Consider the following 25,902-nt stretch of genomic DNA (forward strand, 5'->3'; position numbering starts at 1 on the left):
CAAAACTGGGCTCATTTGGCCAGGTACAGAAAGAGACACCCAGGACTGGTTTGGGGGACTTGAAACCAAGGTGCCTCAGACAGCATTTGGGATCTCAGAGAGAACAAGTTCTGCATTTTAGAGGCGCAAAGCAGAGACCATGGCCTGTGTGTGGGAGGTCCTGAAACCGGGGTCACTCAGTGTTTGGGCTTCACCAAGAGAGATTTAAGTGCTGCATTTTGGGGGCCTGAGTGAAAGGCCAAAGGCCGCGTTTTGGTGCTCCGGGCGGCTCTTTCGGCCAGGGCCAGTCCGTGTCTCCGGGCTCCGAGCCCCGGGCACGGCCCGAAGCCGGGCTGCCTCGGCCGCAGCGGAGCTCCGGGGCAGGCGCCGAGCGCCGCGGGCGGGGCAGGCGGCGGAGCCCCGGGGCCGCGTTCGGGGCTCGGCGCGGGCGGCCGGGAGGGGTTCGGGGCTGCGAACGGAGCCGGCGCGTCGGGCTGAGCGCGGCATCCCGGGACCGCCCGGGCCCGGCCCCAGCGCCCGTCCCGGAGCGGCTCCTGTCGGTGCCGGTGCCGGCCCCAAGCGCCCTCAGTGCTGCGGGGCCGGGACCCGCAGCCCGCCCGGCGGGGGAGAGGCGGCACCGCCCGGAGCCCCAGAGACACCGGCGGGACCCGGAGCCGAGGCCCCGGTCCCGGTGCCGCTCGCAGCCCCGGCCCGGCCCAGGTGAGAAGGGCGGGGCCGGGCAGCGACGGTCCCGCCGCCACCGCGGGCAGGGCGGGGCCCCGGGGCTCAGGGCCGGTCCCGGGATCAGGGGCGGTCCCAGGGCGGTCCCGGGAGGGGCCGGGCCCGGCTCAGGTGCGCGGGGCGGGGCCCAACTCAGGTGTGCGGGGCGGTGCCGGGCTCGGGGGCGGTCCCGGGCTCAGGGGCGGTCCCAGGGCGGTCCCGGGCGGGGCCGGGCCCGGCTCAGGTGTGCGGCCCCTCCCCTTCTGCCCCCCCCCACCCCCCTCTCTCCCCCCGGGCCCCGGTCCGCAGGAGGGGGTCCCGGGGAGGGGGCCGGGCCGAACCCCGTCCGGAGGAGGGGGCGGGGCCTGGAGGGGGGAGTGCCCCCTCGGCCCCGCCCCCTCCCCCGGGGCCCCTCCTCCGAAGGGGGCCCGCCCCACCCCCCTCCCAGGGACCCCCTCCTCCGGAGGGGGCCCTACCCCAACCCCCCCCCACCCCAACCCCAACCCCCCTCCCCCCCGGGACCCCCTCCTGAGGAGGGGGCCCTTCCTAACACCCCCCCACCCCCCAACCGCCCCCCCCCGGGGCCCCCCAGTGTGATGTAGGGACAGCCGGAACCCCGGCGCTGTCGGGCCGTGCTTTGCACTGCAATGGGGGGTCCCGCCGAGCGGGTCCGGCCCCGTGTGGGGGCTCCGGGGACAGCGGGGGCGCCGCTCCGGCCCTCTGGGCTTTATTGTGCGGCGCCCCGAGCCCCGCGGCTGCGGGGGAAAGAGGGAGAGGGGACAGAGGACAGGGACAGAGGGGGTGGTCGGGGTGGGTCAAGGATGGAGGGCAGGTGGGGGGCTCGGGGTGTGCAGGGGAGCAGGGAGGGGGGCAGGGGCAGTGGGGTGGCAGGGGCAGGACGGGCGGAGGATGAGGATGGAGAACAGGTGGGGGGGGATCAAGGTGAAGAAGGAAAACAGGGGGAGGTGAAGGAGGAGGATGGGTGAAGGAAGGAGGGGAAGGAGGAATTGGGAGGAAGGGAAGGAGGATGAGGGGGCAGGTGGGAGCCGGGCTGGGGAGGGAAGGAAGCGTGGAGGAAGGAGGGGTAGGGCAGGGTTGGGGTGTGCAGGGGGATAGGAAGGGTAGGGGGGACCGGCCCGGGAGGGAGCGGTTTGGGGGGGAGGGAGGGGAGGGCTAGGGGGGAGAGGGAGGGGGGGGTAGGGGGGGGGGAGGGTTTAGGGGGTGGAGGAGGGGAGGAAGGGAGGGCGAGAGGGGAGGTATTAAGAAAAATAAGCGTAAAAGAAAAGAAACAAATAAAACAATATGGAGCCCGCGCGGACGCAACCTTCCCCTCCGAGCGTCGAGGGGGCAAATGGCGCCAGCGCCGATTCCCGGGGTTTAAATCCTCTCGGCCCCGCCCCGCGCAGCCGCGCTGGGGCCCCGCGCACCTGAGTCGGCCCGCCCCTCACACCTGAGCCGGCCCCGCCCCGCCCCGCCCGCGCCCGTAAATCCCGGCGGATCCGCGCCCGCTCCGCTTTGTGCGGCGGATGCTCATCCCGGGATGCGGCGAGGCCGTCGCTGGAGCGCCGTGCGGAGCCCCAGACCGGGGGCTGCTCCCGGCGCTGCGCGGGGCTCGAAACGCTGAGGTGGGGCCGGGAACGGGACCCGGGCCTGGGGATTCGGATTCGGGTCCGGGTCCTGCCGGTGTCTGCTGGGGGTCCCGGGCTGAGCCGCTTCTCCGTCGCGGAGCCGCAGAACCGAGGCGGGATTGGGGCTGGGACCGGGATCGGGATCGCCGCGGGAGGGAAGAGCCGCTCCGGGACGGGCACGGACCGAGCCCGGTGCTGTCGCTCTCGCTTGCACCGCGGCTGCTGCGGGGCTGCTCCCGCTGCGGCTCCGGGCAGGTCCCGCTGCTGCCGTGGGGAGCCGGGGCTGTGCCGGTGCCAGGCCTGGCAGGAGGGCGGCGCATTCCCGGAGCAGGCGCTGGATCGCGGCTGGAATCGGGCGGGGCGCGGGGACCGCCCGAGACGGCCCCGGGACCCCTCCGGCCCCGCCGCTCCCTCAGCGCCGCCGGCCCGCGCGGCGCCCCCTGGCGGGCCCGGAGCGGCGCTGCGAGCGCGGCGCCCCCTGGCGGGCCCGGAGCGGCGCTGCGAGCGCGGCGGTCCCCGGGGCGCTCCCGGCCCGGCCCCCGCGGGGATGCGGAGCCCCCTCAGCCCCGGTACCCCCAAGGCCACCGTGCGCAGAGCGGGACCCGGACCCTGTGCCCGCACCCCCGGGGCTCTCGCCCGCCGCGTCCCCGCGGAATGAGCGGGGCTGCATTGCCGTGGGCCGGAGGAGCCGCTCCGGGCCGGGCGCTGGGGCCGAGCTCGGCACTGCTGCTCCTGCTCCGACTGTGCCGGGTGCGGGACGGGGCCCTGCCCGGGCTAGGTTCTGCTCGGGCCGCTCACCCGACACCTGCCAGGTGAGACCTGATGCTCTCCCTCCCTTCCCCTACTTACACTACGGGTCACACTCTCCAAAGCAAAAAAACCCTCTGGGTTTAAAAAGCCAGTGAAAACTGTTTATTCTTTATTTCCAGGTCATCCGATATCCTGAGTGGGAAGGGACACACCAGGAGCACCAGGTTGAACCCTTATGTGAAGGGTTCAGCTGGGGGTTGAACCCACAATCTGGGCATTTTCAGTACCCTGCTCCAACCAAGCCAGTCTCAGGTAATGGCAATGTCCTGCCTGGGACAGGAATGCCAAATGACAGCAGGGGAATTGCTTTGCCAATGCTGCTTTACACACCAGCCCCTGGAATGTCCATAGGGCACAGCTCCATAGACAGCACCTGACCATGGAACAACACAGGTGAACTGTTGTGTGACAGCACAAGACTCTGCTGTGTAATCCTGATTTCCTGCCCTTCCCAGCATTTCCCTGATAGCTGTAAAGGTGCTGATGCCGTGTCCCTTTCCAGGGAGAAACGAGCAAGGCCAGTCCTGAGGGCTCCCTTGGTCCCAGGCCGAAGCTCTCCTGCAGTGTCAGGGCTGGTCCCGCCTGCCGAGGGGCGTTTCCTGCAGGTGAGCGCTCACAGCCCCGAATCACGGCGGGGCTGAGCCCGGCGCTGCTTCTCAGGCCCGGCGCTGCCCGGAGCCCTCGGGCACTGCTGCTCCCTGCCGGGAATGTCCCTCGGCGCTCCCTCCGCGTGTCCCGGCCGGCCGGGAACGCGGGGCGGGAGGAGGCCGAGCCCCGGGAGGGAACCGGCCCCTCCTGTCCTCGGTGCGGGCCGGGCAGGAGCTGCGCCTCAGTGTCCTGCCCGTGCGGGCAGCGTGCCAGGCACACCCGGGGCGGGCGCTGGGATGCCCGGGCAGCGCTGGGATGGGCACGGACCAAGGGCTGCCCGCGGCTCCTGGGCCAGGGGCTGCTCTGAACGGGCCCCGGAGCTGCTGCAGCCCGGACAGAGCCCCCTGACACCCCAAAAACACCCCAGGAACAGCTGCCATTGCCCGGGAGTGCTGCACGCTGGGTCTGCAGAGAGCTCAGACAGCAATTCCCGGTGCCACCTCCTGGAGCTCCCACACAGCCACCAGGGGTGTCCCAGCCACTCCAGTCCCTTCCCTTCCAGCCTAGGGACATCCTCCAGCAGCAGCCTTAAAGCCAAGGGAATTCCCTTCACAGAAATTCAATCCCAAGCAAGGCCCTCGGAGGCGCCCTAAAACAAAAGGTTAGAGTTAGATGAAGTTTTGTTTGGATGAAGTTTGGAGTTTTTAGGGAGCCAGCTGGAACTGCTGGGAAGCTTGCACAGGTGGGTCACGCTGCAGGTGCCCTGAAGGCAGGGATGTGCATCCCTCTCCTCAGGGAAAAGAACTCCCAGAGGCCACTCCCGACCTCGGCTGCAGGAGCCCGAGCCCAGGGGTGGAGCCCATGGAATTGCAGGGAACTCTGTCAATGCCCCCGGGGACATGGGGGATGAATAAATAGCCAAGGGTTATAAATAGCAAATGCTATGGAATATCAGCCTGTCCTTGGCCTGATCCCACTGAGCTTCCTTGGAGCCTCTACTGGCTCCTGGCACAGCTGGTGTTCAATAGGCAGCTCTGTGTGGGAATATCCATGCTGCAGGAGGATATCCATGGATATCCATGCTGCAGGAGGCACTGGGAGGTTATTCCAGTAGAAATTCAGCAGGGAATGGGGAGCCACAGATATAGTTCCTCTAAACTAGCAAAGCTGATACTGAACCCCAAATTAGGCACCACACAGGGAACAATCTCTGTGTCCTGTCAGCCAAAGCCCCTGGGCTGGGAAATTTCAGCAGCCAATTTTTATTTTTACAAGAAAGCATTCTTTTTCTACTCTGGAGATTACCACAAGACTTACCCTAAAAATCTTCTCTACCTGTGCACTCCCCTATTTCCTCATTTCCACCTCAATATTTTCATTCTTTACCCTACAGATGCTTTCAGTTTTTACCCCCCAGTAATTTCCTTACCTGTCCATAACTGGTTACCTCAGTTTACCCCATCAAGTGCATCCTCTCTGCTACAGATCACCCCAGATTTTACCCCTGAAATTTCCCCTACCTCTCCACCACTGAGTGAGTACCTCATTTTTACCTCAAAATGCTCATTTTCTGCCATGGCAAATCCCTCAAGTTTTATCCCCAGATTCACCCACCTGTCCACAGCAATTCCCTCAGGATGTTTTTGCTCTCTCCTAGAGATAATCTCACATTTAGCCCCCAGTTTTCCCTACCTGCCCAGTACTGATAACCTCCTTTTCACCTCAAAATATCCATTGTTTCCTCTACAGATTAACTCAGATTTTATTACAAAATATCCATTTTGTCCCCTATTTACCAACTAGATTTTACAACCAAAACCACACAGGTTATGTCTCTTATCCCCAAAATGTTCATTCGGTCCCCTGCAAATTATGTCAGATTTTTTCCCGAAACCACTTATTGTTCCTACATAATTACTGCAGGGTCTGCCCCCCAAATTCTACCTAATGTTGACCACTGATCATTTCTACCTCAAGATGTTCATTCTCTGCCCTACAGATCTTCCCAAGTTTTACCCCCAAAATTTCCTTGCCTGCCCCCAGTGACTGCCTCAGTTTATGTCAGTGTTCACTCTCTCCCTTGAGATTACTCCAGTTTTACTTCCAAAATTTTCCTTACCTGTCCATAACTTATTACCTCATTTTTACCTGAAAATAGTAATTCTCAACCTTAAGATTATTTCAAGCTTTACCCCCTAAAATTCCCATCCACTACTGGTTCCCTCATTTTCCTTCAATATATTTCTTTTCGATTATGTAACTTCTCTCAAGATTTACCCCCCAAATTCTCCATCTGTCTATTACTGATGATCTCAATTTTACCTCAAAATGTTCTTTCTCTGCCCTACAGATTATTTAATATTATTTTTGCCCCTCAAAATTTCCCTATCTGCCCACAACTCATTCCCTCACATTACCTCAGCATGTTCATGCTCTCCCCTAGAAATTATCTCAGATTTAGCCCCCAAATTTTCCCAACTGTATGCTCAGTACTCATCACCTTATTTTTCCCTCATGTGTTCATTCTCTACCCCTGATATTTTGTCAAGTTTTGCCTCCAAAATTTTCCTTGTCTACTACTGAGTACCTCATTTTTACTCCAATACATTCATTCTGTCCCCTACAGATTGCATCGAGTTTTACCCCCAAAATTTTCCTTCCTGTACAATATTGATTAGCTCTTTTCTGCTCCAAAAATTTGCATTCTCTCCCCTAAACATCACCTCAGCTTTTCCCTCAGAAATGTCACCTTGCTCCCCTTGACATCCTCACATTTTCCTACACAAACAGTTCTTGTGTCCCCTCTCAACTGCCCCAGGTTTTCAGCTAAAAATGTCACCTCTGTCCCCTTTGAGTTACTCCAGGTTTTCCCTGTTAGGAGCTACAAGGAATTCGGGCAGGGCAAAAGACAGCAGGGAATTCTGTAAATTCAAAGCCAGAGAGAGAAGATCTACCAGCAAAGGGGAAAGGTTTCAGAAAACATTTCTGCAATTACTAATTAATAATCATTTCCAATTCCCAGTGAGAAGAACATGAACTCACCACCATTAAGGCTTGGCAGTTCCCTGCAGTAAGAGCTCAGTGCACATCCACAGAGGCAATTCCAGCATCTGAAAGAAAGAAAAGAAGAAAAAGGTTATTTCTTCTCTTTCAAAGTTATTTCAAGTTCTCAGACCCAAACCAACCTTTGCCCTTGATTTTGGCTGGGTGACTCCTGAGCAGTGGGCACAGGTCCTGTCACTCATGCTGATGGGAGTGATGCTTTCTGGGGAAATCAGCTGATTTCCAAAGTTCAATGCCTGCCCATGCCTGATCTGCACAGGAGAAAACCTCTTGCATGAAGGGATTTGGCTCCATCCAATCCCCTCTTCCCAGGCTGTTCCATGGGGATGTTGCCAGGCTGGGGCAGCACAGGCAGATGCAGCTCTCAGCCCTCTCTGCTCCAAACACAGCTCTGGGCTCTTTGCAAACTCCTCTGCTGTGAGGTTTTCTCCAGGAGAACCCAAGGAATGGCTCACAGCAGGTGGAGATGAAATTATCACCCAGGGAAGGAAAGGGTAAATATTCCTGTAAGAGCCTTTGGGATCTGCTGGGCTGAACTGGGAAGGGGACATTCATTCCCTGCAGTGCCAGCGCACAACAACCTCCCACACAGAGCACAGGCTGCCAGGTGGGGTCTGAATGCACCACTTGCACAAACCTCATTGTTCTTCTTCCTTTCAGGCACTTCTGCAATCCAACCCTGAAGCTGAGCAGCCCAAAAGCTCTGGAGTCTGCTCTGGAACAAAAGGATCCTCCCAGGGGTGAGGCCCATTCCCAGCAAACCCTCCCAACAGGCCCAGAGGCACCACTGGAGCTCCTGTAGGGGCTGGGAAGGGCTGCCAGGAGGACACAGCCCCAGGGGGTGGCAGTGGCAGTGGCAGCAGCAAATGGCCACGGTGGGATGGCACAGCAGAGAGACCAAGGCCAGCAATGGCCACGGCAGCTGCAGGGTTAATTCTGCTCCCTGCGCTGCCCCAGCCCCGCAGGAAATGCCCGGGGGGGGACAGAAACTCTCAGGGTGCACAAAATGCAGCATCTGTGCCCCTGATCCTGCCTGAGCTCAGCGTGGGGGGCCAACCCCCCCAGGGTCAGCCCTGCCCTGCCCTGGATCAGCCCCAGACACTGCCCCAGCTCCCAGCTGCTCCCGGGGCTGCCACCATTCCTGGCAAGGGGACAAAGGTGACAGCGCCCCTTTGGACAGGGCTCTCTCTGGGTCTCAGGCGTTGGGGACTGCAGGGACAGCCTGAAACCAGGGCAGATCCCTCTGGGTTTGTGACACTCTGGGGACAGCTGGGGACTCACCCCACACCACGGCAGGACCAGGGACCCTCCAGTGCAGCTGGAGCCCGTTGGGTTTGGCTGCTCAAACTCCAAAGCTCTGGGCAAAGATGGGATGAGTTAAGTGGTTTTTCCTGTCCTGAAAGAGAGGAGAAAATGGAAATTAGGTCCACTCTGGAAATCAAAGGCTCCTGGCTTTCCTACTTCTGTTCTGATTGCTCACTCCATAAAAAAATGAAAGGTGACACTGAATAAAAGTGCCCCTTGTCAACATTTTATTCCCTACTATTTTAATACATAAAAAAGATGCCCATTTTTTCTTATCACATTCTTTGCCTAATTTTAACAGAACCATTTTCATTCCAGGCCCAACTTTTGAGTTCCTGAATCCTTTGCCATTGGACTTTGGACAAAGGAAGAGAAGGATCTGTTCCCCACAGGTGTCATCCAGCAGGGAACAGCCCCTGTGCCAGCCCCAGCCTGGGCTGAGCACGCTGCCTCACTGCCCCATTCTACATCCTGGCCCCACTCCAGTCTGAGTTTTCCCCCATTTTCCATGTCTAGAGACAGGAACTTGTCCTGGTCAGGGTGTAAGACCTTAAACTGCACATTGATCTGGGGGCTGTGACTGGATTCCAGCAGGGAATTCATGGTTCTACAAATGAAAACTCTTCCAGGGAGCAGCACTGAAAATTTGGGAGCTGCTGCTTCACCACACGGTGTCAGCAACAGAGAGAAAACACAAAATGTGTATCCAAAAACAGGGATAAAATAATTCCTCCTGCTTTCAGTGTGACCAGGGCTAATTCTGCCCTGGAGTGACAAAGAACTTCTCCCTCAGACCCCCAGAGACCCCTCAAAGAGCCAAAGTGCAGCAGTGAAGGAAGGAAAGGCACCTCTGCCTCACCTGCTGGGAACAGCACAGGTCCTGCTGCTCCTGGGCACTGGGAATGTGTCTGGAGCCAGGAGCTCCTTCCCAGGCTGGAGGGGCTTTCCTGAAGCAGCACCTCTGGTTCACATCCTGCTGGCTTTCCCCTCTCTCGGGAAAGGAAGGATTTCATCCAGAGCCTGGAGAAGGAGGAAACAAGGAGGCCCAGCCCATGGACTGTTCATGGCGGGACACAGAAGCTGTGCAGGGATTTCTGCCCCAGGGGTCACATTCTCTCAAACCCAGTGCAAACTCACTAAAATGACCTTCCCACAAATACCTCCTAAGGCACATGAGAACCTGAATAAGTAAATGGAATCAACCCCTTTGTTCCATTGGCCTCACACCCCAAATTTCAGTGGGACAGACAAGTCCCTCTCCTTGGAAGGCAGCATCTCCTACCTGGAGCTGGGCCTTCCCCAGCCTTTGGTGGCCGCTGTCTCCATCCTCCCACACCTCCTCATCCTCCTCCTCGCCAGGCTTGGCTTCCTCACCCTGCAGAGCAAACACAGGGACGGTCACCAGCCTGCTCAGCCCGGCCTGGGCAGCAGGGACGGGCTGGTGGCACCCTCTGGATGTCACCCTGCGCCTGGCACCGTCCCTGCTCCGTGCCCATCCCCGTTCCTGCCCCGGCAGCTCCTTGGAACGGGATGTGAAACCACAAACGTTTGCTCTGCTGGGGCTGGCACAGCAGAGACTCCCCCGGGGCAGGGGCAAAGCTCCTGCTCCCACATCCTCTGCCTCCCACAGCCCTGCTGGGGCTGGCACAGCAAAGGAAACGCCTCAGCTCCTGCTGGGAACTCCCTCCTGTGCCCATAAACCCAGGGAAATCCTGGCTGCTCCATCCCTGGAAGTGTCCAAGCCAGGCTGGATGGGACTTGGAGCACCCTGGGCTGTGGATGGAATGGCAGGGGATGGAATTAAATGATCCTTAAGGTCCCTTCCCACCCAAACCATTTGAGGAATCCATGATCTCTCCATGCATTTATTGTGCACCATTTCCTTTCAAATTCATTTTGTTAAAGGAATAACTTTAAAAATATTCCAGGAGTTAAAAGAGGAGCGTGAAACACACAAGAATCATTCCTACATCCATCAAATCATTAACAAACAGCAGCCTATTCCCTCGTCTCTGTGCTTGTTTTCCTTTCCTGGAAGACCTTATGATCCCAGAGTCCCTCAGAGAGATGTACTGGGATTACTGGAAGGTTTGCTCTGTCAGATAACAAGGGGGGTTCACAACACTTGTTCCTCTGTATCTTTATCCTTTAACCAGCTTTCCCCCAGAATGGTGTTGTGGGAGAAGTTTGGAATTACTAGAAATAAATCAGGTTCATATTTTTGCCCCACTGTTTCCCAACCACTTCCAAACTTTTGGAATTACCCTCACATGACACCTAGAAAACAACTGTGAAAACATCAATCAGAGAAATACCTTGAAAAGAGAAAACCACATCCAGCAGCAGCCAAAACAATCTCATTTCTGTTCTTACCTGGTCTCCAGGCACTACTGCCAGAGCTCCACACAGCCACTGCCGTTCCATGAGGCTGAGGAGGCAGTTTTGGACGTGTTTTTTGCCGTGAGATGGGACAACCGAGTCCAGAGAGTTTTCGTCGTCCCTTGCAAGTCACCCCACGAGCCCATGGTATGAGCGGGTCCGGCCCCGTGCGGGGCTCCAGGGCCAGCGGCGGGCGCCGGCTCCGGCTCTCGGGGCTTTATTCTCCGGTGCCCGAGCCCCGGCTACGGGGAAGGAGGGAGAGGGACGGAGGATGGGGGGAGGAGGGGATAGCGATGGGTGAGGGAGCGGGATGATGGACAGAAAAGCGGTAGAGGGGCAAGAGAGGGGAGTCGGGTTGGGGAGTGGGGTGGGAGGGTCGGGGATGTGCAGGGGAGCAGGGAGAGAGGGTGCAGAAGGCTGGCGAAGGGGGAGAGGAAGGGCAGGGTGGGAGGGAGAAAGAAACTGGAGGGGTAGGAAAGCAGAGATAAGGGGGAAACGAAGGAGGAGGATAAGGGCAGGAGAAAGAGGGGGGAAAAGGAGAGGGGTACAGGACGTGGGGGGGCCTCAACCGGGCCCCGCCGGGAGAGCCCAAGCCAGCAGCAGCCTCCCTGCCCTCCGGGTGGGCAAATGGCGCTGGAGGCGATTTCCAGGGATTAAATCACCTCGGCCCCGCCCCGCGCAGCGCCGCTGGGACCCCGCACCTGAGCGGGCCCGCCCCGCGCACCTGAGCCGGACCCGCTCGGTACCGCCCGGGACCGCCCCAGAGCCCCGGGACCGTGGTGTTGATGCGTGGTTGTTTCTCCATCACATGGGCAAGAAACTCATGCGGGACCTAGAAGGGATGGATACATGGCCTTGTATCTCCCTAAAAAATCTGTTACTTTTACACCCGAACAGTTAGGGTACTTCTCGTACTATAAAACCCTTAACACCTCCATAAAGATGTATAAATCCAAGCAGAACACAAGTATAATGTGGTGTCTTACATCTTTCAGCTATTTCATTAAGGCTTATCATACATTTTATCGTTTTATTGTTTATCTCAACGTACACAAACCAAGGGGAAACCCGGCACTCCCATCTCTGTCCTTCATTATAGCAACCTCTCTGTGCAAAAAGGAATACAATTTCTGCCCCAGTACTGCTACTGGGTCATTTCTGCAGCCTCAGTTGTTGTTATAGCTCAAAATTTGTTCCTTGGAATTTGATGGTGAACTGCTGATATTGTTAATTGGATAAAATATGTATTTATAAAAAGGAAAGGCCATAATTTGCTTAAAACTTGTTTGATGGAGTTGATCCTCTTTCTTTAAAATTCCATTTACCGCTTATGTCAGCTTTATTTCCATGAGGACTCAGCAACCAACTCATGAAAAAATATATCACACAAACTGGAATAAAATCTAATTTACTTTCTTTTTTGAAGGAAAAGGAACCCCTTTTGGAGCTAAGGCTGCTTAATATTTAAGGGGAATCAAGTTAAAACAGGTCTTTTATCTCTGACTTTTTGTCATTTGTAAGTTTATAGATGCTAGATCATTCTGCTATCCTACATACAAAGAGAAGGGTCTCCAGTTCTCTTCCATCCCCTCAAAACTAAACCAAGTGTCTTCCCTACACTGGCAAGCCATGTGCCAGAAGTATTTTTCTCTCGGAAGCAAAAAAAGCAAAAGGATACATTTGCTGTCAGTCATGCCAATGACACTTGATGAAATCTGTAAGGTTATTCAGTTGTAAATGGAGACAGAATTTGAGCAGAAATTAATTTTCAGACACCTGGGAATTTTTCAGTCTGTTTCTGTTACTTCCTGCAGGTAAAATGCCTGTATTTCCTCGATTTTTCCAATTCCCTGCTTGCACCTGCTGATTTCAATTTGGTTTTAGAGTTTCCCTGGCAGCTGAGAGGCTTATTTTCCTTCCAGAGGCTAAAATGAAGGTGAAACAGGCACATGCCAGGTCTGTGTTACATCAGGAGAGGGTGCTCAAAGCTGGCAATTGTGACGATCCTCTCCCTTGGCATCTGTGCCACTCCCAGGTGTAAAACCTCAAATCCACACTTACAACAGCCACACTGAAACTGCTCTTTCTCCCCATGCAGATTTGCTCACCAGTTTTTTATAGCTCTTCATCACAAGTATTAAAAAAGTATCATTCTAAGCTGGTACAGAAATAAAAACAGAGCTTGATTGAGGACGGGATGAAAGAGATTTCTTATATCTGCCTGTAGAGTTAAACTTCCAAAAGCACTTGAATATCTTTGGAGTGCAAGGATGAGACCTTCAAGGTATGTACATATTTATTTGCCATCAAAAATCACTTAAGCTGATCCAATTTTCTAAAAACATTTCTATCAGTACATTTTCCTTTCTTATGCAGATGTTTATAAATGAACATGATTGCTTTACAAGGATGCAAAAACTCTGTCACCCTTCCCAGCCTCAGCAGACAAACCAACCCATACAGATGGAGTTCAAGCTCACATGGACTTGAACTTAAAAGGTTAAATTTTGTTCTTGTTCCTTACACAGTTTTCTTAATTTCTTTCCAAAAAGACAGGAGTCAAGAAAGAACATAGGATCTGGAGGCTTTGACAGGCAATGGCTGGAAGCAGCTGAGCTCTGCCTGCTGCCAAGTTTTATTATTGTGTTTTGTGCTTCTCCTCACAACAACCACCACTTCCACAGACACAATATTTACCAAACATCATCTCCTTTGAAATTAAGGACCTATAACCCTGAAAAACACTAAAACCTGTGGCTGTATGCACTGATGAGCCCTGAGAGAAAACAAAGACTGTTTTGATGGGACCAGTCCCATTCCAACAGCATGGGAAGCACACTGGTGAGGGGAAGGAAAGCACCAAGAGCTGAACACAGATTGCAGTCGTAGGGAGCTCATAAATCAGTGTGCCAGCAGAAATCCAGAGTACCCAGCAGCAGAGGGAATGCAGACAGACAGCAGAGCGCTGACAGGAATGGACCACACACAGCACAGCCACCAAGGAAACGGAGCAGGAGAGAAGCACTACAGCTTCTCCCCACATCAGCAACCCTCCCACAGGGGGCAGGCTCCTCCTCAGCCTTGCTGGTGGCCAGAGGTGTTGGGTTAGCAGTGAGCAGCTGCCAGAGAGTTCTCATAATCCTGTGGAAAATGCTTCCTGGAGATATCCCAAAGATGCTGGAGGGATTCTTCATATGGCAAACACTGGCTCCACTCCCCACCCTCAATTACCACACAGCAATTCCTGGGCAAACAGCTTTGCTGCAGGAAGAAGGAAAGCTTCCCAGGTCCTGGGCTTGATCTGCAGCACAAACACAGTGTCCAGGAGGCCAGGGCAGCATTCCTCAGAGAGAGGAGAGCAGGAGTGAGCATGGAAACACTGGGACAGGGACATGTTTGGCCCAAGAGGATAAAAGCCTCCCTTGGGATCACATGTGCTCTGATGTTCCTGCAGATCCCAGCAGTCACTCTTTTGTTTCTTTCTCCAGGAGCAGCATAAATCTTGTGCTGATGATCAGAAGATGCAAATGCACACAGCCATGCTATGAGCTGGTGGAAACCAGCCCAGCTTTTGGCTGCCAGCTGGGGAAGAGATTGTTTGATGGGAGATGCAAACCTAGACAAGAGCATCAAATATTTCCTTCCTTCTGATAGCTGGAAGCAGAGTGCTGACTTGGCACTTGAAGACAATATCTCAGGAGCTCTTTGGCTGACAGATAACAGATGGACAGCTAAAGTACTGCACAATTAATGGGTTTATGACATAGAAAATTGATGACAAAGTCCTTCATGTGATCAGTCCATGTTTACCAGTGACAAAGGAAACAGCAGGTCCTGGGCGTGGAACCTCCTGCTGGCAGGACAAGGGCCTGGTGGCACATTCCAGATGTTTGTGCTGGGAGAACAGAGCAGAGCCAAGCCCTGAAGTCAGCTCCTGCATAGTCACAGGAGCACCTGCAGGCTTGGAGGGACTTGCTGACACCCTGCTGCACCACCCTAAAGAGAAGAGCCAAACAACACTGGACTGTGCAACTTGACTGCTCCTGTGAGCTGGGCTGGCTGCTGCCAAGCCAGGTCAGCTCAGCTCTGCTGAACCTGCAGCCAGTTTAGGGAAGGCTGTGCCAAGGGACCCAGGGGGAACAGGCAGGAAGGTGGAAAGATGAATTGCTTCCCCTGAAAATCCTAAGTGATATTCCAAGCTCTCACTAAAGGGTTAAATTAGCTGTAATCTCTTCTGGCCTTATTTGCTGCATTCAGACAAGCAGGACAGATAACCTCACCCCTCTGCATTCCAGTTTTCCCCCTGAGCAGAAAGATGGGTTTCACGTCAGCGAAGGAGCTGAAATTGTCCCATTTTTGGGGGTGTGTACCCTATTTCCTTTACATCTCAGTGTCATCTGTCCCTGCACCTGTGTGAGACATGCTGACTGTCACCTCTACTGCTGGGAGTGATGAGTTCTCTGAGGAAAAGGACACTCCTAGCCCTTGGTGGTGACCATCTGTGCCAGAACCTTCTTCCTCTTCATTCTTCTGCAAACCTTGGTCACTGTCATCATCATCATTATCATCATCTGCTGCATTGTCCTCAATCACTTCAACCCTCTCTCCAGCTTCGGGGTCCACATCAGTCTTAAACCACACAGCTTTGTAGCCATCATCTGCCACGTGCCTGTCTGTTTTGAGGATTGACTTCACTTCTTTCTCCTGTCCAGCCTCTTCTTCCTTTTCTTCCTCTTCCTCTTCCTCTTCCTCTTCCAAGATGACAGTGGAAGCTATGGAGCCCTTTGGGAGACTCTCTGTTTCCTCTGCACTGGAGAAGTGTGAGGCAAGTGCTGGCAGCTCTGGCACAGGACTCTCTGTCTGGACACTGCTGCTTTCTGACTCACGCTGCTTAGTGCTCACATATGGCTGTTCATCTTCCTGGTAATAGTTGTTCTGGTGACCCCCAGAGATTTCCTTGGAAAGCTACAGGAGGAGAGACAAATTGTGACTGCAGGGACAGGAAAAGAAATGGGAGGCAGGAGGGAAGGGGTGATTGCAGTGACTGAGCTCCTGCTCAAGAAAGTTCATCTTGGTTTGTAGTTAGACCTATTTGAAGCCAGGGAAAGCTGCAGATCCCTGGAAGAGACATTTTTTATTGGTTCCATTTCTGGAGTTTTCTCAGATAAGCTCTCCAGGAGGGCTGAGCACCAGCACCACACACGTGGTGGTTTGTACCCAGCCCATTCTGCAGTGGGATTTCCCTCACTCAGGGTGAAGGACTTTTGTTACCCACCTGAGCTATGTGTTCTGCACTCAGGCCTAGGCTCCTGGCAGCCCCAGCCTATGGCACAGACCAACAGCTGGTCAGAAAAACTACACTCTAAACTTGCAGTGACCAACCTGCCAGAGACCTGAGAGGTCCAAAATTAAATACCCCAGGGGCAGACAAGTGTCTGAGCTCAGGCTTTGAGATTAGATATGAAGGGACTCTCCTCTCCTTTGACTATGGAGGATGAACTGTGGTTTATACCTCAGACAGGGGTTTTTCAGAGACCACCCCTGATGTGTGCCACTTTTACTCTAGATTTTGTGCTCCATGGAGCTGTGGTGCTCTCCTTACCATGTCTGCTAATCATCCACCACACAGCTCCTGTCTCAGAGGCAGAAGGAATAGCAGCAAACACCACCAAAGTGGTGCTACCTCTGCAGACTGTCTTGGGAGTGATTCACCACCTTCACACAAATGTGTGGTACTTGGGCAGCCCATCCATACTTCAAAGCTTCCTCAGATCCCACTTCCTAATTATTAGAAGTTCAGGTAGAAACAAGGCACTTACCTTTTCCTTCACCAGGTATTTGAAAGGTTTTCTGTGCCATCTACTGGATTTCCATATCAGCACTCCAAGGAAGACCAAGGCAATTAACAGCAGTGCTGCTAATGTGCCCCCCAAGACAGCCATGTCCTGAGCAGAGTACATCTTGTCAGAGGGGGTTACAGCTGTGAGGAAAACAAAGCAGTGTTACAAAGCCTAAAACTAGCAGGCAGCATTTTCCAACAAAACCCTTCACTGTGGGAGAAGCTCCAATCAATTTTTGAAAGGCAAGGAAGCATCCTGTGCTTCAGAATGTGACAATCATATATCTGATATCACAGAAAATCTTTTTTTGTTGTCCTAACAGCAGGGGGCTTCTTTCTTAATTACACAGAATATTGTCATTTCCAATAAATTCCATGAAGTGGAAATAGCAGCCATTTACAAGACAGTGACTTTTACCCTGTGATTTAACTAAGTTAATAAATACCTGACTGCATCAGGCAAGCTGATGCTACATGGAGTAGTTATTTAGTTCTTTGACTTTCCCACTTCACCCTTTTACACCAGAATGCAAAAATAAGGTTTGACTGTATGTCTGTGTGTGAAAATGCAAAGCCTCCTTTCATCTGGAACATCCTCTCCAATACAGATGAGCACATCAAAATAAGAAACAAAAACCAGCAAAAGCATTAGAAAGTCCTCAGGACAATAAAACCTTTCTTGCCCTTTTGTAGCTGTAGCAATATTGCCCAGTCTGCTCAGGAGCAGCTTCTGCTTCCAGCCACTGGTAAGTGTCAGATGTTTGTACAGAGATTGACACCAGAGTGGAAAGACAGTACCATTCTCAGCTTTGCTTGCTGGTGGTGGGATTCTTTAAATTTTCCAGTTTCATTTTGTATGTAAAGGACTCTCATTAATGATTACTGAAACAAGGTTTTGTTCTCCTGCTGATCTGTTTATTACAATGGAATTGGAGTATTCCTTCTGCATGTGATTCCGCCCTCAGTTTATCATTAACACCTTAGCAAGGATTTAGGACTTCAGGGAATTTTTGCTGCTTAGTCCTGTCTCCTGGGGAGCTGCAGCCCACAGAGAGTCTCAGAGCTGTGTAATTCTGCATATTCAACAGCACTATTGCTTGGTGTGGCTTAAGCAGCAAGGGCAAAATTTCAAAGTTGCTCTGAAGTGTTGGTGCATGCTTGGAGCATTTGTAACTCTGTGAGCTCACACATGGATTAGTTTTATGCTGGGCTGTGCCCTTAAATGGGGACTCAGTGGTTTTTAGCTATGATGCAGCACTGCCTTTAGGGAATCCAAACTTACACCCAGGAACCCACTTGTTTTTCCCACCCCACAATGGTGGTGATCAGAGGGTGAAGTGATAGAACTTCACTCACACATCAATGTGAAGAATCCAGTGGAGTGTGGGCATTGTCTGCCTATTCTGAGATAAAAAATTCATTGCAATTGGTTCAGCTTAACTCAGAGCATAAGAAGTTTCATGAACTGCAATCCTAATTTATTTATAAGACCAATGTAAGAGTCATTTCTCAGCAGTATGGAAGTGTGAGCTGTTTTCGCATTGACAAGGTTAAACAGTAGCCAGAGGGTTATCTATGAAGCCTCATGTCTCTCTTATTACTCATGGGCTGTTTCTCCTGTAAGACCATAAAATTCTGGTATAAAAGACCCTGACCTGAGTAGAAAAGCCTTGGCTCATGGGCAAGCCTGGCTTTGGGGTGTGCCAGCTGCCTTCTGTTCTGCCTCAGACAGGCAAGAACATTGCAGTTTTCTCTGTGTGGTTAAAAAGACATCCTGGGTTATTTCCCAGCATGAACCAATCCCAGTTTTAGATTTGGAACAACAAGAAAAGACACTCCAATATACAGCACCACTAAAGTCTCAGGAGGCTTTTCAAGGCATGTGGTGACTATGCTGTGAGAATGTTGTTGGGGTGTTTTCCCTCTTAAAGCCACCACAGAACCTCCTGTAGGGTTGGGGTTGGCCTAGCCCTGGCCCACAGACCTCAGAAGGTGACCCACCATGGCCAATTTGCCACAGAAATAGAAAAGACTCCCCAGAGTAAAAACCAGAGACCCTTCCCCCAGCCTACCTGTGGCAAGGATGACCTCCACCACAATTATGGTGCTTGCCTCCTGCAGGCTCAACACATCTTTTCCAACAGCCTATGGGAACATGGGAAAGAGATGGCTTAGGGACTTCCAGATCTCCAGCTCACTCTCAAGATCTGTGGGGGGCCCTTTAAGGGAAAAGTACATTGTCCCTGTTGCCACCACAGCTGTTCACTGTGGCTGGACAGCCTGGTCATAGGGGAACAAGAGCTCTGAAGATTCCCTGCCCTGGGATGAGCTGAACCATGTCCCTGCTCTGTGTTCAGCTCCAGCACAGTGCAGAGCACAGGTTCTGAGGCAGTGTGGGGCAGGAGCAGTAGGTGCTGGCACCTCTCTGTGCCTGCCTGTGAAACCTAGCAATGCTGGGGCCAGGCTGGTTCAGACAGCCCCACAGGACATGGCACAGTGCCAGGCAAGCCTTAGGCAGCCACGTGGACAAAGGGAACATCCAGCTTCTTACAAGTCTAAAGTTATTGACTGCTTCTTTGACCCAAGCAAAAAGAGGATTTGGATTCCCCCTTTCCACACTCCTGACAAAATACCCAAGAAAGGTGCCCTACCTGGATGGTCACAGTTCCTGGGGACTCCAGCACCTTGTTGGTCAGGATGAGCCCATCCCTGGTTGCGATGAAATCGGTGCTGTTTTTGAGGTAGTACTCGATGTTGGGGTTGACTTTCTGAAAGGCCAGAGAGAGAGTGGGTGATCAAACCAGCTGTGCCTCACATGCATCTTCCCAACAACCCCTAGGCAGGATCTGTCCAAAACACCTGAGGTACGAGCTGGTCTGGAGCGTAACAAATAAACCTGGGCTGAACAGGTGAGAAAGGCTGAACTCAACTGCATTCACCCTGTTGCTCAGAGGCCAAGAACATATCACAAAAACATTAAAAAAAGTAAAAATCCCAAGTCTTAATCCCATTTGTGTTGGCAATTTTAGTACTTGCCCAAGCAGAACACGCCTATGCAAGTGATGTGTGTGGGACTGGCTTTGGAAGAGGGGAGTCCAGCAGCTTCTTCCCATGACATCACACCATAAGTGGTCCTGGTATCTGTGCAATTTCCAAGGGAATATAACATGGAACACTAGAGGACAACATGTGTTTGCGTCTCCACTCCTCCCCTCCCTCGTGTTTCCTGATCCTGCTTTAAGCCTGAAGCAGTGAGACAGAACACAGAGCAGTTTCTTACATCAGGGAAATCCTCATCCATTGCTGTTATCACCAGGGGGGTGGAAGGATCTTCATCTTGGTAGACGAAGCTTCTCTGGGGCAGCCCAACAAACACCGTCCCATTGTAGACCCCTTTCTCAAAGTAGGGTGGAAAGTTGCTTTTAGTAACGACCTTGATCTCCACAGTGGCTACAGAGTATTTCCTTACATTGCTGACCTGGGTGGCCTGGAAAGAGAGAGAGATATGCCAGACTTCTGCCCCGATGAAACATGAAAAGACAGGCTCAGTCTGAAGCCTTCATCAACTCAGCAGAATGTGCCCAGGGTGAATTTCCTTTGCTGTCACCACCCACACCTGAGGGGAAACTCTCAACTGCTGCAGGAGACTTGCTTTTGGGTTGGTGCAGGACCAACCAACAGGTCAAACACTGGGCCCTTCAAAAGAAAGGGAGTAACTGAGTTATTTTTGAGGTCACTGACTCCTGTCACAGCCAGGCTGCTGCTTCCTGGAAATCTAGCTGTGCTGGGTGGGTGGCTGTAATGTCATCACTTACCATAACTTGCAACAGAAAGGAATCTGGGGAAGTCACTATTTTGTTCATGGTTAGATTCCCTGTGTCTGCATCCACTAAGAACACTTCATTTGTATTCCCTAGAGAAAATGCAAAGACAATTCAACCATCAGATTCCTTCATAAAGTGACCTGGAGCTCACAGACTCATTCTTCCACATCTTAGTAAAAACATCCTCAAGGAATTTTCCTTGGGTAAATACCATTTACCCAAGTTAAAATGCTGTTTTCCTTGCCTGCCTGGCTGCTCCAAAGACTGGGAGTGATGGCCAGGGATGCAGAGGGACACATTAGATATGTGTGAACCCAATTAAATGAGGCAGAACAACAAAGCTTTGCATTTCCAGTAGCTAGGCCCACAGACTGTCTGTCTAAAGTATGATAAATGCCCAGAGCCTCTGGTGCAATTTGAGGACTGAAAATCTCCATCCAGTTCCCAGTCTGCTCTGGGAATGCTTATTTCTCTCTACTGGTTACAAAGGGAGTCTAGACACAAACCTTGGATTTATGTACAGGTAGAAAGCAGATTCCTACATCTGTGTGGGAATCATAAAAGTACCTATGTTGGATACATGTTGTAAGATAAGCAGAATTTTTAGTTCTCTTCCTCACCCTGAGACACTGTGGGCTCTCTGTTGACAGGGATCTGATTCACTGACTGTGGGGAGGGAGGCCACGCTCCATCCAAATGCCAGTGGAATTTAATGTTCTTTTAATGTTCTTTAATACATTTGGCACTAGGAGGATATTCACAACTGTGCTGCCATAAGGCATAATAGGTAAAAGGGAGAGGAACTTCATTTGACCAATATGACCTTTGCCTTGATTCTTTTGGAATCAAGACTAAAACAGGGCAGATGACAATGTGACAATGTGCTCGGGAATAAAAACATAATTCTGGGCAATGAATAGAAATTAGGCTCATAATGTGGGAATTTTAGGTACAGCTCAAAGACTGTAATAAAAGTAGCATGAGAGTAGCATGACCAGATTGACAAAATGACAGCTAAAAGCTTAAACATAAAACATGTCTCATCTCACAAAAAAACAAAATCTTTTTGAAACAGATTTCATTGAGATTGATTTGTGGGACTGTAATTCTTTTTTTCCTTCCTCTCTGTAGAGTCTGTTTCTTCTATTTATCAACAGCGTTCTGTGGCTCTAGTTATATTTCTGTGGCAGAAAGAGAGGGGCAAATCCCAGGCCCTCTCTCTTGGCAGGTACCACAGGAGACATGAGCAATGTTCCTTGTGGAAGGTGACAAGGTCTACTCACCCCCAACAATCCTGTACACGATCCTGTCGCTGATGGTGTAGTCAGGGTCGACAGCATAGATGGGTCCTGGCTCCAGGAGGAGCGGGTCTGTCTGCAACAGCAAGGCAAACATTCACACACCACAAGGACCAGATAGCAACTGGAGCTCTCCCAGCCCAGAGCAGATCCCATGGCTCTGCCTGGACAGAATGGGATTTATTGCTGGGAGGTGTCTGTGACAGGGTGGAGGTGAGACAGCCTTGAGCTGGTGTTCCAGCTCTTGCCTCTCCTCTGCTGTAGGAGCAGAGACAAGCAGTGCTGCTTGGGATGGGGGATGATGAAGGCTTCCTGTCCTGCTGAATCATCTGCATTATACTGGAGACCAGCACAGGTTCATGGAAATGGTTCAGGGGCACTGTCTGAGCCCTCCTGCTCACCGACATCTCGGAGATGTTCACTCTGCCGGAGTAGGGGCTGCTGATGCAGACGCTGCTGTCGTTGTGGAGCTGGGTGCAGGGCAGGAACCAGGGTGCCCGGGTGTCACTCTGCTTGATGGCGATGGTTATTGTTGCAGTGGCCGTGTTGGTTCCGTTGGGCTCAGGGCTGGTCACAGGCCTGTCCTGCCCCCAAGGCAAAGCACACTCGTGAGACACAAGTTTCACCGCCACAACAAGGGCCCATCTGCCAAAAGCAGTGGACTGGGGCCCTTTAGCTTTTGTCACTCCATTCTGTTTAATTAGAAATTTATGTGAGAGTAACTAAAGGAGTAGGTTATCTTGTTCTGCTGACAAAAGTGGGTTATGTTGTTCTGCTGACTGCAGGTCTGTCACTGGAACTATGGAGAGGGAAAGACTTCTCCAAATGCACCCCCCTCCAGTCTCCACCCTCTCTGCTGTTATCCCAGAGATGTCCCATCCAGACTCCTCCTTCAGGTAAGAGGGACCTTGCAAACAAGGCATTCTGTTCTTCCCAAGCCACTTACCCTTGCATACAAGAGCAACGTTGTCGAATTAAATTTGTCATAGTCCAATGCTGTTTGTAAATAAATTTCCGGGTTATTAACTCCTCTTATGGCAAAATAACCGTCTGTGTTCTGGCAAGGGAAAAGGAAAAATCCTATAGCAGACTCAATTACAGACACGTTCCAAATCCTGCTCATTGCTGTCTTTGTCATCCCAACTGGACCTTTAATCCTGGGGACCTGGATAAGGGGCACTGTAGGAATGTCTGATCTACTTAATTTTTGGCACTGCACTCTGGAGTTGCCTGGATTGTCAGAAAGGTTTGTTCTCATGAATTTCCTCTCACAGAACACCTGCTTTGACTGCCCACCTGCTCAGCAGCTTCTGGATTAAATCTATCACCTCATTTATTTCCTATATTTAGCAAGTTGCCAACAATCCTTGGTTTTAGGTCCCTAATAGCCAACAATCTCACTTCCATGCACAAAAAAGGTCAAAGATGGCTCTTTGAGAGCTGGCAGGATCACCTGCCTTAGCCTAATAGAGCTGGACTGAAAGAAACTGTAAAGCTGAGTTGAAGTGTCATGCATTGCATTTTACTCTATAATCTTCTGCACTTGCTTTGGTTCTCCTTTAATCTTATGCCTCTGAATTTCTAAATCCCTCTGAATTTACACCAATGTGAATGCAAAGTCTGATCCCAGAGCTGAAAAACTGGCGGTTTCTGTTCACAGAAACTTAAATTCCCTGGGGATATAGAGGTAACAGAAGCATGGTCTGCTCTCTCCACAACACTTTTCAAAAATGCAAACATACATTTGGTTTTTCTCTTGAATTTTCTCTTGATTTTAGTTTACAGTCAGCCCTTGCTCTGCAGGCTGGCATTGGTTTAACTGTGTGCACAATGCATTTCCTGTGCTGCTGTTAGCAGCTAGGGCAAGGACTGCTTTCCCCATCAGACTCAGTGCAATTCTGAGCTCCCTGAGGTACAAAGGTCTCTTGATATGTTTACAGATCATGCCAACAAGACTTCCCTGAATCATTACAGCTCTGAACATCCTAGATGAAAGTTTAATCTGTACAGTGCATTAAAAGTGTGAGCCATAAAAGAATTTAATACCTGCAACATTGATGGCTCTGTTCTGCTAACCAAATCAATGTTTGAGTTTTGTAAAGGTTGAGTGAGTTAAATGTAGTGACCTTCTCCTCAAAGCTGGGGCTTTTCTTCAGAGCTACTGTTTGTCCCCAGAGCTGCTCACCTGCGCTGTAGTGGTGAGTTCATAGTAGATGGTGTCCAGGTCAGCATCAGCAGCAGTTACTTCTTCACGGGCTACAATGACTGTGTCCACTTCTGTATCCTGAAAAAAAAACATTGTTGTAGTTATTGTTTGTGTGAAATGGATTGAAGTCCTCTCCCTGCTGACCCTTCCTCAGTCCCACAGCATTCAATGAGCAGTGCTCTCTTCCCTTCCCAAAAGCTCTTACCTCTGGGATTTGCCTGGTGACATTTGGCTGTGGAAACATGGGGGAGTTGTCGTTCTCGTTCAGAATGGTGACTAGCATTTGCAAGGAATCGCTCTGCAGAATGGGCAAATCAAAGAATCAAAGACAAAAATAGACTGTTGGGGCTGATCCTGCTTTGCAGAGTGACCAGAGGGGATGGTGTAAGGATGGGGCCAGATGGGGCTGGGATTTGCAGCCAACCCACATCCTTGGGCAGGATTGTGGGCTTGCTGCCACCTCCTCCCCACTGGCAGAGCCTTGGTGCCCTCTGTGGCTCTGAGAACAGTGTGTCTGCCCACAAAGAGAAGGACATCTGCCCATCCCAGTGTGAGGATTAGGAAGAGCAGAGGGAAGCAGGTGCTGCCTGCAGTGCCTTGTCCCAGGACTCAGCCATGGGAGAGCACTCACCTGGCCAGTAGGGTCCTGGCAGGTCAGGGACAGCAGCAGCAGGGGGTCTTCCTGCATGAAAAACAAATCCCCTCACTGTAGAAACAGCCCAAGAGTACAACCTCTGGCTAAAGCAAATGAGCCAAATTTATCCTTTGCTGAATCAGAAACGCTGCTGTGCTTTATCTTATTTTCTCCTTTCTTTCCTTAATGCTGGGATCTTGTTTATGATGATATCAAAGCAGCCCCATCTGCCAGGCACACTCCCTTCAATTCCTGTAAGATGTTGGCAGAGCTAATCTACCATTCTGTCTCACCTCAGGTGAATTCAAACAGATTTCTTTTAAAATTGAATAAATCAGAAACATTCTATGCGGCAAGTACCTGCAGGGTGTTAACTCAGGTTGTTGCTCTTCACTCAAGTAAAAGTGGGTTTTTATATTGAAAGGGAACTTAAGGATGCCTGTGGCTGTATACAGAGCACTCCAGGGAGCTAAAATAAGGTAGTAGTCACCTAAGTGTACACAATGACCTTTTATACTGCCTTTCTGCTTCACACAAGATGACAGAATCCCAGAATGATTTGGGTTGGAAAGGAACTTAAAGCTCATCTCATTCCAACCCCTTCCATGGGCAGGGACACCTTTCACTAGCCCAGGCTTCTCCAAGCCCCATCTAGCCTGGCCTCGGACACTTCCAGGGATGGAACAGCCACAGCTTCTCTGGGAAACCTGTGCCTGGTCCTCAGCCCCCTTACAGGCAAGAATTTCTTCCCAGTATTGCATCTAACCCTGCACTCTGGCAGTTTGAAGTCAGTCCCCTTTATCCTGTCATTCTAGGCCCTTTAAAATGGTCTCTATCTTTTTTGTAGGCTCCCAAATTCACACAACTGAAATAACTTATTTCCTCTAGAAGTAGGTTAAGAATCCCTGGAAGCCCAAGACTCCAGACTGAAACTCATTGCATCCCAGCATTATCTATCCCACCCTTACAGCCTGCCAGCTGAAGGCTTACCTCATAGTCCACACACTTTGTCAGCTGCAGCTCAGAACCCTCAATGGTGAAGAATTGGCCATCAGGGTAACTGGGATCAATTGTTAGGGTGAAACCTGGCTGCACGTGGATGGCAGCCACCACAAGAGGACACTTATTTTCAGGAACACTTGGGTTGCTGTTATTGACAGAACATCCTGGAAAAACACACAAATAAGATGCAAAATTGCCCAAGGATTCACATTGTGATGGAGCTGGGTGAGAGCTGTGGTCACAAGCTGTAGAGTAAAGGGGTCTTGCAGCGTAGCAACCTCCCACCTGTAACAGGGCCACCCCCTCCCATGGGAGACATTCCTCAAAGAAATGTGAAAGAGCTTACCTGGCTCCTGTGCCGGAATCTGCGCCAAGAGGGGCAGCAGGAAGAGTGCAGACATGAGAAGCCACTGAGGAACAGCCATGGTGAGCTGCCAGTTGCTGAAAAATCCCTTTTCCCAGCTAAGCTGATCTCCCTGTTCTGCCCTGTGCCCTTGTTTGTGTTCACTACTTTATGGCACCAAGAAACACCAGCTGGCTGTGGATTGCTGTGGTTCAACCTTTGCCTTTTTGCCCCATTGGATGACTTATTGAAGGATTTACCAGTCATGGAACACGATGACACAT

General features: G+C 51.8%; 2 protein-coding genes across 2 annotated transcripts; both read right to left on the reverse strand.

Annotated features, from left to right (window-relative positions):
• Window positions 1-176: 176 nt before the first annotated feature.
• On the reverse strand, window positions 177-11,277 carry LOC131558823 (collagen alpha-1(I) chain-like). The gene is made up of 6 exons (XM_058806857.1): window positions 11,174-11,277; window positions 10,467-10,593; window positions 9,376-9,468; window positions 2,024-3,068; window positions 1,315-1,454; window positions 177-764 (listed from the first exon to the last, which is right to left on the reverse strand). The coding sequence occupies exons 1-6, from the start codon at window positions 11,275-11,277 to the stop codon at window positions 177-179; spliced, it is 2,097 nt and encodes a 698-aa protein (XP_058662840.1).
• A 3,575-nt stretch (window positions 11,278-14,852) lies between these two features.
• On the reverse strand, window positions 14,853-25,700 carry CDHR5 (cadherin related family member 5). Its single transcript, XM_058806858.1, has 14 exons — window positions 25,622-25,700; window positions 25,264-25,439; window positions 24,271-24,321; window positions 23,845-23,937; window positions 23,619-23,717; window positions 22,380-22,490; window positions 21,835-22,017; window positions 21,419-21,509; window positions 20,127-20,224; window positions 19,592-19,798; window positions 18,963-19,079; window positions 18,384-18,456; window positions 16,292-16,452; window positions 14,853-15,437 (listed from the first exon to the last, which is right to left on the reverse strand). Exons 1-14 carry the CDS (start codon window positions 25,698-25,700, stop codon window positions 14,853-14,855), a joined length of 2,124 nt encoding a protein of 707 aa, XP_058662841.1.
• Between the last annotated feature and the right edge of the window lie 202 nt (window positions 25,701-25,902).

Source organism: Ammospiza caudacuta, chromosome 6, assembly GCF_027887145.1.
Source record: "Ammospiza caudacuta isolate bAmmCau1 chromosome 6, bAmmCau1.pri, whole genome shotgun sequence".
Taxonomy (NCBI): Eukaryota; Metazoa; Chordata; class Aves; order Passeriformes; family Passerellidae; genus Ammospiza; species Ammospiza caudacuta.

What these genes read in the sequence shown, in the direction of transcription:
- LOC131558823 (XM_058806857.1), bottom strand. Translation starts at nt 11,277, where the DNA reads ATGGAGAAACAACCACGCATCAACACCACGGTCCCGGGGCTCTGGGGC. An exon ending in CAGTAGTGCCTGGAGACCAG is followed by an intron (nt 9,469 to 10,466) that starts GTAAGAACAGAA and finishes TTTGCTCTGCAG; the next exon opens with GGTGAGGAAGCCAAGCCTGG. An exon ending in CTCGACGCTCGGAGGGGAAG is followed by an intron (nt 1,455 to 2,023) that starts GTTGCGTCCGCG and finishes TTTCCCCCGCAG; the next exon opens with CCGCGGGGCTCGGGGCGCCG.
- CDHR5 (XM_058806858.1), bottom strand. Translation starts at nt 25,700, where the DNA reads ATGGCTGTTCCTCAGTGGCTTCTCATGTCTGCACTCTTCCTGCTGCCC. An exon ending in GATTCCGGCACAGGAGCCAG is followed by an intron (nt 25,440 to 25,621) that starts GTAAGCTCTTTC and finishes GTGTTTTTCCAG; the next exon opens with GATGTTCTGTCAATAACAGC. An exon ending in TGGATGAGGATTTCCCTGAT is followed by an intron (nt 19,080 to 19,591) that starts GTAAGAAACTGC and finishes CTGGCCTTTCAG; the next exon opens with AAAGTCAACCCCAACATCGA.